At 37.2% G+C, this 15,435-nt stretch overlaps 1 protein-coding gene across 2 annotated transcripts in view; it reads right to left on the bottom strand.

Moving 5' to 3' along the window:
* Positions 1 to 11: 11 nt before the first annotated feature.
* The window catches only part of LOC134815750 (four and a half LIM domains protein 5-like), a 40,168-nt gene continuing 24,744 nt past the window's right edge, over positions 12 to 15,435 (bottom strand). Inside the window, exons 1-5 of one of the 2 annotated variants that reach the window (XM_063824326.1) lie at positions 5,934 to 6,025; positions 4,635 to 4,747; positions 1,925 to 2,061; positions 642 to 762; positions 12 to 422 (exon numbers count right to left, since the gene is read on the bottom strand). In XM_063824326.1, the coding sequence (XP_063680396.1) occupies positions 327 to 422; positions 642 to 762; positions 1,925 to 2,061; positions 4,635 to 4,747; positions 5,934 to 5,985 (519 nt within the window). In that variant the 5' untranslated portion in view covers positions 5,986 to 6,025 and the 3' untranslated portion in view covers positions 12 to 326. Of the gene's footprint in view, positions 423 to 641; positions 763 to 1,924; positions 2,062 to 4,634; positions 4,750 to 5,933; positions 6,026 to 15,435 lie in introns of those variants that run through there. The other variant, XM_063824327.1, reaches the window with a different exon arrangement.

The raw sequence follows: 15,435 nt of genomic DNA, 5'->3' as shown, positions 1-15,435 counted from the left end.
TGATACAGCCATTTATTTCCTTGGAAATTATAAGACTTGTAAAGAAATGAAAAAAAAATGTACAAATTTATAATAAATCATCATTGTTCATATTGTAACGAAATCCATACATTTAAACCTCGAAATTTTTCCATCAACTTCCGTCAAAATAAATAAAAATTTTTGGGAGCCTATACATTTTTTGGCAACGTCATAGCAAAAAAATACCACACAAAACCAACACAGTACACAGTCCACCGCATTCACACTCGACACGATCTACCGTGTTCTTATTGTTCACGATCTATCGTGTAAACCTTGTCTCCACCTCACTACAAAGTTAGTTCCTAACAGCACTTTACATGGATGAAGTCCTTCTTGTTGACCACCTTCAGGTCGTCTGTTTCGCACAGGGTCTTGGCGCACCCGGTACATTTCACGCACTGAAATATTACTGTATCAGTTTCCGGTGTTTACCAGTTTCATGTGTCGGCCTGGCTAAGAACAAGAAAAACTAAGTATTGACAGCTCTTAGTGATAATTGGAATCAATAAGTCTCAGACGCAAATTCAATATTAAATATACCTTTTAAACGAACACATACTATGTAACAAAGTATGTGAAAAATTATTATTATTGTGACAAATTGTCCAACTGCTCACCTGGAAATGGAAAGCATCGTCTCCCCAGCAGAGTCGTTGTCCCTTGATGAACTCCTTACACACTTTACACTTGTAGCCGTACAGCAGATAGTGGCAATCTACACACAGTGGCTTTTCGTTCCTGTACGATTTAGTGTTAATAGTTGGTCTGTAGTCTGTAGTCATGTTTGTCACTTGACACGTGCCTGGACACCTCCAGAACTATAGTGCAGCCGCAAGAAGCCTTAAATTGCAAGAGAGTTATTATCATAACTGCACTGAAAGCTCAAGATTAAGAGGCCAGCTTGCTGATGTATGATATTTAGAGGCCTGCTTGCTGATGTATGATGTTTAGATCGTTTAGAAACCGTATTATGTACTCCATCTTCTTATATTTTATAAAAATACCAATATGGATCACATGTGTCCTCTGGCTGTACAATGCAATGATAGGAATGTATGACTTAGCGCTTGTCATAACGGTTAATAAGTAATGACATCCAGCAAATTTAGTGTATGGTCTTATAGAACTAATTGCAAAGGTGTTCTTATAATTGTGCGAGTTAGTGTTAGTTGGTGATTTTGTTTACAAACATCCAGTAATTATATTTACAGACTGTACGCTGTATAATTCTCTAACTTATGGAACTAATTATCAAGATGGTATTTTCATAAAGGTGTTATTGTTGTCGTATAGGTGGGCTTCTTGAAGGTGAATTACACTTACAGGGTCTTAGGGGTGTTGCTCAGATATTATGAAGAATGACGGAGCTGACTGGCGGAGAGTTGACGTTATTTTGTCACAGTAATTTCGACCAGAGTCGTTATATTTTAAAAGAAAAATAAGGTTTTCCTCGCCAGTTGTCCTGGATTACCTCCACAACATTATAAAAAGATGCCGTAATGGCGGTTAGTAACATCATTAGTCCCCAGACGGGCGACCATCCTCTAAATCTTTTAATATTCTCACAAAATATTGACCTGACAGACTGAGAATCTGATGGTTAACATTCTAGCAGCTACAGCTGTTAAGTGGCCGGCACAGGACACGAGGTGCATTACTGGTTATAATATAAGTGATGTGTAGTAAATGATCCTATTACAGATATACTGATTCATGATTGTATGTGTAGAGCATATTTGTATTGCTTTAGATAATCATTAATCATGCCCCGAAAAATACCTAGTATACAAATTTGAGTGTTTTTTCAAAACGGCTTTTCATTCTTTCAAACTCAGTTTAAAATGGTGCAGATGAATAGTGGATTATGTAACTGAAGATTAAAGGAAACCCTAGTCTGTACCTTTCGAAGAAGTCTTGTCCAGGCGCGACCTTGTTCTTGCAGTTGACGCACACGAAGCACTCAGGGTGAAACTTGTTGTCCAAAGCGGTGAGGTACTGGCCGTCAATGATAGCTTCGCACATACCACACATATCGACCTGTGAGGTGGAGGAGTTAGTGAGTGTTTTAGTGACTGGCGCTGCTTTGTAGTGCTGGGATCTCAGCAGTCAGCAGGAGAGAAACTCGTTGAAGTCACGTACTCTTGCTAAAACAACATGATCACATACGCTTGAGAACTTTCTCCAGCTTGAGAACTTTCTCTAAGCCTCTGATACAGCTGGATATGAGTTTGAGGTCGCACAACAGCAGCAGGGGAGTCACAGCCTATTAGGAACTGAGCCGCTGTCATTTAAACTTCGATAATTCTATGGCAAACTGTTGCAAGTTATGTTACACTTTCACACTTTATCGTCGGCGATAGCTTAAAAGAGTTCTTTGATCTGCTAGCCTCTGTTTGAGTACAAATACACAATGTACAACAATGTATTTTGGGCTTGAGTGAAAAACGATGTGCCAAATATAGCTGCACTCCATAATATATATATTAATAACGGAATGAACAATACAGAATACGGAATAACACGAAACAAATCACTTTTTTGATTCCAGATCACCATTTATTAAATACTAACTTTAAATTTTCTAAGATCCATAAAAATCGGGTGTAAAATATTTAAATGCTGCTTTAGTGCTTAAATGGATAGCGGAGCAGCTAAGATCAGCTATTGTCGGGCAACTAATTTGCTACAACAAACAAAGATTCACAAAGTAGCGACATCTTTTTAAATATAAACAACTACAATGTAGCAAAGAATGTACGGACATAGCGGTTATCTCACTGTGAGTAACGTTAGGTTACTATGAGCAAACTGGTACTCCCCCTTCCGGGAAATATTTATAATTGGGTTGAGGAAACCAATATACGTATACTTTTGACAAAATAACAAAATAATGTCACAGTGCTGGCAAGCACGACCGCCGCCATTATACTCACTTACACTATACTATTAACCTCCTATACTATAACTATTATACCCCTTTACTGTTTTTCAGGCATTAAGACTCACCGAAAGTAGTTCAACAGGCATATTTTAAGTTCAAAACATTCTAATTCAATGTCAAAAATGACAGGATTAATAAATAGTTATGTGGTAATGTGGAGGTTTTTAAGAAATTTGCGCAAAATATTTACACGATATTTAGTGATTTGGTATTCTCTGGTGTTGGGCCACCGCTAGGTTGTGGAGCTCAGTTCTGCTTTTTATAGGTCTATATTGTGCAATAGGCTAATTTAAAAGTTGAAAATTGAAAAGTTGCACACGTGGGGACACGCCCAAATTGATTGAAAATTGCTAAAATCACTGAAAATTGTTATTTTCACGATTTTTATCAACTTTGGAGTCCCGCTGTAATGTAAGTTCTCATTGAAATCTTTTGAAACTTTGTATGTCCATCAAACTATATATAAAATACTAATATGCAAAAATTTACGGCCCGATCCAATATTTAATGTGCACGCAACGTCCGCTCAAAGTTTGCACGTGCGAAAGGTGAGAATTTTGCTCATTCGTGATGTCGATTAGATTCTGCTTTCCCACGACAGTTCAATGGCATTATATTTGAATTTAATGCCAATTTAAATGAGTATATAGTGGCATATTCAGTCAGTGATCGACAGATATGCTTATCTAAACACAAGGAAATGTTTTCAAAGGTAAAATTTCGAAATCGTTGAAATTACCTCCTTATTATTTAATGAAGTTATCACTTTATATTTCGACTTTGTAAAGTACCCTGACATTAACGAGGTCTGATCGTCATCTTCATACAGCATTCGATGTCTGTGTGAAGGTAAAATGGTGACATCCTCTGGATCAGGCAGAGGTCGAGTGTTATCGGGATTACTTCTGTAGTAGTTATACAGCAATACTAAGGTATTTCCGCAGTAGTCGGAGTCCCATTACCCTGACATTAATCAAAAAGAGATGATATTTGACCAAAACCCATAATTGGGTAGAGTGGACCGCTGCCAGTGTCTCTCTTTCCCAAACAAAAGTAAATGATATTAATTTGAATTACCGTCTGCAAATGCAAAATGATACCGAGAATGAAATCGGTCGCTCGCTTTTCCCATTCATTTACAATTACAATTGTAATAGATTAAGAGAAACTATCCGAAGGCAGCTGTACTCGGCAATAACGATTCAATAAACATCAGCTAATTGGACACTAACTATACCGCCCTTATATTATCCCGAAATACTAGGTATCGACCCGAAAGCAACCAAAATAGATTTTTACAGCATGTGATTGATGCAATTAATCGAAACTTATTTATACAATTCGTAAGCCGTGAATGAATAGGAAAAGCAAGCGACCGATTTCATTCTCGGTATCATTTTGCATTTGCAGACGGTAATTCAAATTAATATCATTTACTTTTGTTTGGGAAAGAGAGACACTGGCAGCGGTCCACTCTACCCAATTATGGGTTTTGGTCAAATTATGTTCAAACAGAATAAACCATTCCGATACCGAATTGAAAACGAAATCAGGCCACATTTAAAAATGATCACAAATAATAAAATCTTTAAAAATTTGAAATGAAGTGATAAAAAGTAAAACCCGATTAACGGTTAAAAATTATCATTACTACTAAAATATTTCTTACCTCTGATTCGGCTGTTTCTGGCTCGTCATCATCGTGTACCTCACAACTGAAGTCTTCATCGTCCAGATCTATCTCCTCAACCTCTAGTTCTTGTACGTCAGCCATCTTACTTGCTGCACGGGTTACTTTTAAAGATATTTCCTTGTGTTTTTAAGTAACACTAATATTAGGATCTACACAGTACACATACATAACACACATACATTATACATAATATGTACATAATATATGAACATAACATAATCAACATTACATGTTCATTATAACAATTCACTCACCATGCCATTCTTATTCACTATAATCAATTATCATTTGTTCAAAATATGGATACTGGTGGAGAGATGCACCATATTTGTTTTGACATGTGACAATGGAATCAGTCATGTGTCAGAAAAATATGATTCAAATCCCCTCTAGTGATCAGATTTATTAATAAGCAATAATAATATCACAACACTTCAAAGTTCATAAGCACTTCAGTCTTCAATCATTGGTCACTTTATATCATGTCCAGTATTCACAAGCTCACTTTCAATTGACTATTTCGATCGTTTATAATATTAATTCACATTCTTTCTCAATTCAATCCATTATCACACCAGCTTTATTAGCTCATGCATAGATAATAAGACGTTTTGGTCCTCCATCACCATATCCCGTTGTTACTGCTGTATGCTGTATGCTGTGTGCACTGTGCGGGTGAACCAGCAGTTACAGCAGGATAGTGAATGTTACCAAAATGTTACATGCTCTGAGTCTGCGTTACATCGTACGTTATCGTAACTTTATGTTTCCGGCGACTTGGATGTTAGGTATTATCATTCAGCACCACTCGGTTAAGTTTATGTTACGTTTCTCCTCTTTGTCACTGGATCTTAAATGTTCCTTCGACACAAATATTTCATGACATTCCTCTTGGCAAGCATTCTTACACACTTCTAAGCACACCCATCTTAATATCGTGTCTTCATGCTAGACCACAGATTCTTATTTACTACCCCCTCACAATACCTCATACCATGAGCTCATATGTGGTAAACCAACTATCGACCCTGACTTCCCCCTTGTGTCTGTTCTTACTTACTTGCTTACAATTTAGTCATGTCACTCTCATCATTTATTCAATCGTCACAACTCAGAACCAATCCATACTCACATCACATCTTACTCAAGCTCATATTCCAATTAACAATCAATCAATCAATTACTTCTTGGTCAACAAGTTCAAATTGTTATCGGTATTTTATTTGATCGTGCACTCAAAACCATGCTATTATTACTCTAATTTGTTATAAGTACCACATTCTTCATCATCCAGGTCCTCAACCTCCAGCTCTAGTACGTCAGTCATCGATATCTTGCTGCTGGAATAACTTTTAAAGATTTTTCCTTGTGTTTCAAGTAGCACTAATTTCAGGATATTTCTCAAAGTGGTTTAAGTGAGACCAAATTTAATAATTCATCACCCAAATATATTTCATGTAAAGTAATTGTAGAATCTTCAAAACTTCAAAACCTTAAAAAGTATAATCGTAAAAATATTAATTTAAAAAAATGTAACCCTGACAAGCTAAATCAAGTTGGGTTAAACGCTGTGAGAGTATCGTACAGCGTTTCAGTCAACACTAGCACTAAATGTTTTTTAGTTGGTTGTCGACACCATCTGACCTAAATTCAATTCATTTCTGATGGTGTCGACAGTCTACTAAAAACCTAACTCCAACAGCTACAAATTACTATGTACAGAAAAAAAGTATTTCGGGCATTTCTCAGATCCCCTGAAAGTCCTTATTTACTTAATAATTCAGTGTAAATAAACAGTAAAATTTACCGGTTACCATCATGTACCAGGGTTATTATTTCCCCAAAAGGCCCCCTACAAATCAGAGTTTTACAGAACGCTAAAAGTATAAAACAAAATCCGGCCTAACAAAACTCTAAACAACAAAAAAGCACGGTCAAATCAAGCCAGACTCGAAATATCCTCCACCACTGAGAATGTAGTCTACAATAGCTTCCTGAAATGTGTTGATGTTTGGAGATGTGCAGAAACCTCCTACCTGACCCGCATATACCCACTCTACACGCGGAACCTGCTCGTTCTGAGACGGCCAGAGAGCCGGTTCTTTGGTTTCAGCTCCGCAGAATTAAGGAATTATATTTCAATGGGTTTGTTTAATTTGCATGGTGCTAGCTTGTTTAAATATAATACCGAGGAATGCACCAGCTTTAACGGAGATGTTTAAACTTGCTTGATTGAATGATAGATTCAATTAGTCAAGAACCAAAAATTAACAGAATCAGCTTTTCACCTGTGTTAACCATATGAATTTCCCAAATTAAACTCAGTTTTAAAGTCAAAACGTTCAAAAACTAAAAGTGCATACTATTCTGCATGTGTTTGAAAAAGAGAAGGTACTAGCAAGAAGTTACTACCCGCCCAGGGTAGTGAATCAAGCGATGAGTTTTGAAGACCATAACCCGGCTATGTTAGATAAATATAGATTCGCATGACGGAGTTCCTAACATGTAACACCTTTATAATTATCACGCCCAATTTATGAAAACTCAGGGGATCATGTTAACAGCCAAACTCATAGTTTTCTGTCGAAAGCATTGCCTGTAAGTTTAACAAACGAAGCTTTATAAAAAAGAACAAATTAAAATAAAATTAACAGTCTCACATTGTAATCCCCCGACTACTGTTTCTTTTCTGACACAGACAAAGGTTAAACAAACGGGGCACGGCTGCAAAAAAGCAACAAAACTAACCCATACAAATATAATACAGGATATATTTAAACACAAACTAAGTGAAGTATCACTATACTGTTACTGTTTATTATATACGTTATTATATGTGGCAAAATAACAGGTTTGCCGCTAGTAACTGTGTCCAGCTTTATTAACATCTAAACGGAAAGACAGGAATCTTCCCGCCTGTATAACATATTATGCGTATAACACATTACCTTATTTGAGTTGATTTTATTAACTAAACGACTTCGTGACTATCGCACTGCATTATTCACATGGGTGTTTGGTAGCATATTTAATGTTTAAATGTTGACAGGGCACCCTGGCTGAGTCTAAATCAGGATTATGTTATCACGGAGTTCAGCTTAACTGTTAAAGTAATCTGTAGTTGGTATAGTAGTAGTAGTATCTACTAATACTATCTAATTGAGTGCAAACCCATTGACAGTGATAGAACTTGCTACAGCTGGGAACGAATAAAAAGTGCCAATTTGTGAGCTGATGTCTATAAATTAGCACTTCAGAGTTGACCATGACGTTCAGTTCGGGCTCTAAAGTTGGTTGGGAGAGGAAACAGAAAACTGATAAGCAAAATTAACATTATCAGAACGAGTCACCCCATTTCACAATACTGACAATATATTCAGATATTGACCGGCCTGGTACGTGACTTTATCAAAGTGCTAAGTAGAACGAGAAACAGAGGTTATATGAGATGATAGGTAATGGCAGGGAGAGAGAGAGAGAGAGAGAGAGAGAGCAGGATATTTAGGAGATTAGCAACTACAAAAGTGCGCGCACTGAGTTCGCGTAAAGCACATGAGATTCTATCCATCATCACTGTAATGCAATTAAAAGTGACACATTTTGGTCGTTCAGTTGAGTAACTTGCTCATAGTCGGGCGGCAACTCACTGTAGTGTTACTGGAACTTGCATTCCTGCCGGCTGCCACATCGCTATTCGCTACTTAGTGTAGCCAAGATTTTTTAGTAACATGAAAGCTACATGTTGATATAAAGCCTGGCTCTAGGATCATTGCCATTGGCACTTGGCGATTCGGCTTGCTATTTTTATTAGAAGTTCATACTTGTAGCCCAGTTTGCCTGGTCAGTCGGATTGAGGTGGGCAGTAAAGTGCCGCATTTTCATCACGTCCTACATACCTACACAATTAACATATCGAATTTTGACCAACTCAAATATTCGTTAAAGGACCAGTTAACTGAAAAATTTGTAGTCTCCAATTTGGCTAAGATTTAAATCAGCTGTGACAAACTGGTAAAGAATCGTATCGCCGAAAGAACTAACTCTCTAGCGTACGTGTAACGCGTGTTATTGCAATAATAAGCTGTGGCCGCGTGACGTCATAAAGTCCCTCAGTGCGCGCTTGCATAGCGTAATACAATGCACAAATGTTTATCATCGTCAATAAAACACGTGTAACTCACTCAAATTTTAGAGTTATGACTATTTCCCTAGTTCTACAAAATCCTTATAGTTTTGGCTATCACCCTAACTATATGAATAGCTGATTGGATGTACAGTGCTCACGTCAGGATTTTAAACAGTGACATAAGTTCTTGAACAGTGGCGGGTGAATGTACGGTTAGAAAGTTTCTGCTATTACAAGTTATGTCATATGTGATAATTTTGGATTGTTTTCATTGCTTCATTACAAACGAAGGGAGACTGTACCGATTATTTTTCCCCAGTACATGAAACTAATACACAAAATAATGTGCTATATATTAAATATAGCTGATCAGAGTGTAACTCTGTAATATAATATTACAGTTGTTCGGAAGAATGCGAGCAGTCGAATGGTTCGCTGTAAAAGACATAGTTCCGAGAGCAATTATATTTTTAGCATAGCGAAATCTCTTACTTTAATCCACACGTGCCAGACAGTACAGGAGACAAGAAGTCTGGCTATTTTACGGCCGTTCCCATGGGACCATTAGTAGAAGTAGCTCCTATCAGAACGGTGCCGTGGGAACCGAAAAATACCCGGTCTACTAAATACTGATCGGAGTGTACAGTGTGTGGAGTGTTTTGAATTTGACTTACCTAGTTATCGTCCTACTTGTATGATCATAAAATTAAATACCAATTAGTGCAAACGTGTTCAGTCAATCGACCCACTCAACAACTATAGAATTTGCAAGACCCTATTATTCGTTGGCCATATATATTACGGCACGATCGATTCTTAGATGGCTAAACGACAAACGTTAATCTATACAATTCTTAAACTATGAGATAGCACTTTAATCTAAAAATACACTTTTTATATTACTCCTGATTTTTACATTTCAATTTTCACGTAAAACATTGTAGCCATAGGTTGATCATGGACACTGACAGCATAATTTTAGATAATAATGATTTATGAGTTTCTCTAAAGTTAACTCTAAACTTGTGTAGTCCAGTCATTTATGGACATTTATGGAATTGAACCTGCAAATTTTCGTATACTCACGAAATTTTGCAAAGACCTTCCCAAAAGTACGAATAAAGGATTTTCGGTTGGAGACATATTGACCACGCCGATATTGACCCAATAACGTAACCGACCCTTTGCTTCTGAAGGTCGTGGAGACTTCAAAATAGGCTTAAACGAAGCCGCATATGCAAGTTTATATAGGAGTTATTGAGCAACACATGGCCTAAAATCCTTACTTTTCGAGAAATTCGCCAAAAACCATTTTGGGCGTGGTGCTGAGCCCATTTTCGATAGGATCGTGATAGAGTCTTTAGACAGGGTGCAAAAGAACCGCAATTAGCATATTAATATATGACTTACGAAGAAACAGATGCCTTAAAGTGCTTACTTTTTCAGTTATTGGCGAAAAACTGATTTCCGGTTCCAGAAATCATGCAAAAATATGGGTATCTCGTAAATTGGGCTATGAAGGCCCTACAGATTTTTGAATGAGTGCAAATTGTGCAGAATGGCCATGTTTATATACAACTTATGAAGCAACATGTACCCTAAAACACTTACTTTTCGAGTTATTTGGAGGAGAAACATTGTATTATGTCCATTTTTACCTGTAAAATACAGTCTCACGAGCTGCTCTGTGCGCGCAAGGGACTTTATGACGTCATCGCCAAAATAATACAAACGCTAATTACACGCGTTAGAGAGCAGTTAGAGATTTAGGAATTTCGACTCGTTGCTCAGTTTGCTATTTGTCACAATCTGTCAAAATATGAGGATAACTTTTTTTTCAGTTAACTGGTCCTTTAACTGTGTGGATCGTACGGGATGAAACTAATATTAAATATGGGGCTTGATGTTTTACTCTAGGAAGCCTTTTAGTTCTACTAAAATGTCTAAATACAAGATATTTTCAGGCTTCAGAACTATCTACATTCCTAATTGAATTTTATGTACATTCTAAAACTATACAAATACAATACAAACTTATGATCACCCTATACCTTCTAACATTATCACTCTCTAAACTTTACATGAGGTTTGGGACTTGTTATACACGTCATTTCTTAGCTGCTTAGAGTGAGACTCAGATGAAACAGGAGATCAGAAAGGGTGAAATTTCACGATCAGTATTAACAAGTACAGCTGAATATTACCTACTAATAGCGGGATCGGAAATACTAATTAGAAATTTAACGAAGTAATCTACCAGTGGACTAACAGCGGAGAACAGCTTACAGCTGCAGAAAATTAAGTTTACTTAATAAACAAAGCTCAGTCGATCTGAGAGTCTAAATCACCGTATGTTGCTGCGGGGTAAAAACTAGCAAGGATTTGAAGACTTACCCGGCTGTAAATCTTGGCTAAGTAATATTCGTTGATAGCCAGGGCTCATTCTTTGAAAGAACGACTGGCTATCAACAAATATTCGGTTATCAACCGAAATTCTTAGAATTCTTATGAAATTGGAAAGAAATCGCGGGTGTTGATGTTATTTTGCCAACATAACAGCTTTGATATCTTAAAAATAAAACAGAAATAACAGAGAGTAATCTCGTTTACAATGATTACCGTATAATATCGATAACAATTATTTCGAAAACATGCAAATAGGCCGGTCCATAATCATGGCCGATCGTACTGTAACAAACGGATGTCGCAACACATCAGACATGAAGGCTGGATGACGTTAACTATAATCCTGCCATGATCACGAATCCGAGAGCAACGTAACAAGTGATACTGACTATGTTACATATTCGTATATAAGTTACACTCACTGTAAAGTTGGGGGAAGTCTAAGGATTCGGCCGTCCGAGTTGATTAGATACGGGCAGTGGACATCTACCCGGAAAAGAGCTATATTTGGATTATATTCAATAGAGTACGAGCATTCAGCCATGTTATTAGTCGTGTTCACTGGGAATCCAGCATTCACTCATTCAGGTCTGATCATGTCAGCCATATTTTGTATCCATGAGTATTCTGTATTTGATTGTCACTCTTGAAGTAAAATATTGGTACCGTTAAACTAGGGTGTGTCATGACATTTGGCATAAAATTAGTTCCACCGGGATTTGATAATTTTTACGCACCAGGCATGTCCATTGTGCATGTGTACATAATTTATACTGGAGTGTGTTCCATAAACACATAATTGATAGGAAATAATTGGAAAGGAAACTGTTTCAGAAGCTTTAGAATAACATGCCTCTTCAGCTAAGAGAAAGTATTATTTATAGTTAGTATGATTCTCAAATAAATCATGCATGTTTGGGAGGGATTGACTATAAATATAATGAATCCAAAGAAGTATAAGTAATAAGCTCTACAACTATCGAGGGAATGTAACAATGAGGATTAGTAAGCCTTACTCTGACAGTGATCTATATAATATAAGGGAGGCGTACTGGACTTTAAAAGGCTGAACAAAGGAAGACTTTATAATTATCCTAGCAAAATAAATTTTGAACTTCACTAAAAGTAGAGAGACTATGCGATGACTTAATGAGCATGACTCAAGGCCCTTGAGTGATGAAAACATACGGTTATTTAGTATTTACAGACGTGCTTTCTATATATTTATTAGGTTTGTTAATGTATGTAATTTTTAACCCCGAGTGTAACAATGAATATTTTATTCTAATTATATATATATAGTCACCCTTGAGTCAAGGGTGACTACATATATATAATTAGAATAAAATATTCATTGTTACACTCGGGGTTAAAAGTTACAAACATTAACAAACCTAATAAATATATAGAAATAACCGTATGTTTCATTTCTCAATTCTCCTGAATCCTGATAAGCTGAGTAATATATCAAACAAAACATCGAAATTCAGTCTAGTAGGAAAATTTTGTTAATAGTCTGGTTATTTATGCACAATGCACATTGACCTGCATTTTATAGTAGAGGGCAGATAATTATTTTAGGGCCTCTCAAAGGTTTTTAGAAGCAAATGCCCGGAAATTTAGACTGGGAAAATCGCCCTTTGGGCCACGCCCATTTGTGTTTTATTCATATATTGTTATCTCAGCTTCTGAACATTGTAGATACGTTTGGGTAGGCTCAAATTAAATGCAATGTTCACATTAACTAGTTATCTACAACTGATAAGGCAAAGTAGCGAATAGAAAAGACGAAATATCATTATTAACAAGAATTGCATTAATAATTAGCGCCGATCAACTGATTAAGTTAGTGTGTACACCGTAAAGGGTAGAATTAGCAACTTCAGTAAGAGGATTGAGGTTTTGACGGCTTTGCGATTCACATACTCTATAGTTCGACAAATAATAAAGTTCGCCAGAAATCACCCTGTCGAACTTTGGTACGTGTCGAACTATAGTCCAGGTAGCGTACTTTTAAAGTCTAGTTCGACAGAGTCGAATATTAGGGTTTGTCAAACTAGAGTACGAGTCGAACTAGGGGCTAAGTGTCGAATTAGAGTAGGTGTATCGGCTTTGAAACATTCCAGCAAGACAAATTTAGACAATAAAACAATACATTAACATTTAACATACCTCGCCAAAAGGCCTCTGCGACCCTAGGTTTACAAGGTTTACAAGGTTTACAAGGTTTACAAAGATTGATCTATATATTACAGTATAATAACGTTAGATCGGCGTTGCTAAAATAAATCCAAAATCCGTAATCCAAATGGGAGAGAAAACCATTACCAAAATGTCGTGGTGTCACTCTACAAGCCAGAGGCGAGTGCAAATCGATCAAAATAGGAGCTACCAAAAAGAGCGAGAAAAGCACGCAAACCCTAGCGGGAAACCAACAACAAAGTGAAATGTGAAAAATAAAGATGCTTGATGTGTGATTGTGTAGTCGACGATGTGATTGTGTTGGAGTGGAGTGCAAATGTAGAGTGCAGATGAAGGTGATGCGGCGGAAGGGTGATGTCTCGTACTGTGGCACTAGTGTTTGTGTTTCTTCTTCACAGGGAATCGTGTTCTGCATAGCTGAGCGACGAACTTGGTGAATTCCACTATGTGTTCCGGGAGAAAGAGGCTCTTCATGTCATGAAATAGCAAGGACTTTGTGGGCTCCTTCATGTTAGTCCTACTGGAATGGTACCTGGGACATGTTCTAAGGAAGTGTTCTTCATCTTCCATGATCGGGTCGACACCTGGAAGGTTAAGGAGGAGCTCCATTACGGGCTTCTCGCTGCAGAATTCACAGATTCTATAATGACGACTACCAGATCGCCTCCCATATCTTCCTGTTTCTATGTTAAGCTTATGCCCACTCATTCGGATCCTAGCCACGAAGTTGCTTCCAGTTCTCGACGGTAGAGTGAGGTACGGCTCCGCTTTGAAAGCCTCTTTAACTTTGTTGTAGAAAGTAAGCTTCTTATTGCTTTGTCTTTCTGTTTCCCATATTTTATTAAATCGATTGTGTGCCCTTTCTTGACATAGCAATGGGTTGTAAAGTTGATTTTCTAGTTTGTTCTCGTCGAGTATCATTAGCATTGATTCTAGTGCTCTGAACCATCCTAGGTCAAGTTTCTTCTGCTCAACAAATGCGTGCCTGGCCAGCGCTGGCGAGTCTTCTAGGTTAAGTCTTGCAAGTCGATTATGGAAATCAGTGACTTGTTTGACATATTGAACTACAATAGGGGTTCTTCCGCAGTCGCCCCAAACAGCTGCGTTGGATGTAGATTTGCCAACTCCAAGAGTCCATTTAAGGATGGTGAGATGCATTCTTTCGAATGGGTCAGCTGCGATGCCTGCCAGTAGGGATTGCATCGGATTGTCGGTTGTACTGGCAAACGCCTTTATTCCTGAGCTACTGCTGATCCAGACTTCTATTCCATAGGACACAACTGGCAGGATGAGGGAGTCAAGCAGTTTGAGTACTGCGACCTTGGACCCTATAAATTCTGAATTTAATGCAATATTTTCTCTGAATAAAAAACTTTTGTTAACGAAGAAGCTTACAAATACAGTTACATATTATGTGTATAACTGAATAACTTGATGAGGAGAGTGGTATTCTGAATTTGGTGCTTTTTTCTGATCTTTGAAGACAGCGTAAGTTCCATAGTGAAATAATGGAAACACGACTTAGAGTTAGACCAAACCTTGTTATTCTCTTAAGGTCTGCTAAGAAAGTATTGTGGTGGAAATTAAAAGTAGGTATACTAATATTTGCTCAATAATAGCACATGCTGAGATATATCATACAAAAATATGTGTTTTTATTTGCTTACAACAATTATGAGATAATATGCTGACAACACATCCAGGTTATAAAATAATGCTAGACTACTCGGCATTCCTTGTCAGGATGTCCTAAACATTTACATTCTTCATACATTTTTTAAATGTGTGACATAATTAACCGAGCGTGTATGTATAATGTATGTAGCTAAATCACTCTACACTCAAACATCGCTATTTTTGTAAAAGGGCCACCGACAGTCGAAACCAACATGAATCGATGTATTTTGAATGGTTATTCTGAATTGTTATTCTGAATCACCCCACATGACATAATATAACATAGGGTTGAAATGCTCCCCTGGCGAGTTATTGATCAGCAAGGGTTTATATAGTTTCATAGTGTGACAAAGTTAAATACATCGT

This window comes from Bolinopsis microptera, chromosome 5, assembly GCF_026151205.1.
Source record: "Bolinopsis microptera isolate Bmic1 chromosome 5, MBARI_Bmic_1.0, whole genome shotgun sequence".
Classification (NCBI taxonomy): Eukaryota; Metazoa; Ctenophora; class Tentaculata; order Lobata; family Bolinopsidae; genus Bolinopsis; species Bolinopsis microptera.
Note: the sequence above shows the minus strand (reverse complement) of the source record. Positions and strands in the feature narration are given on the sequence as shown.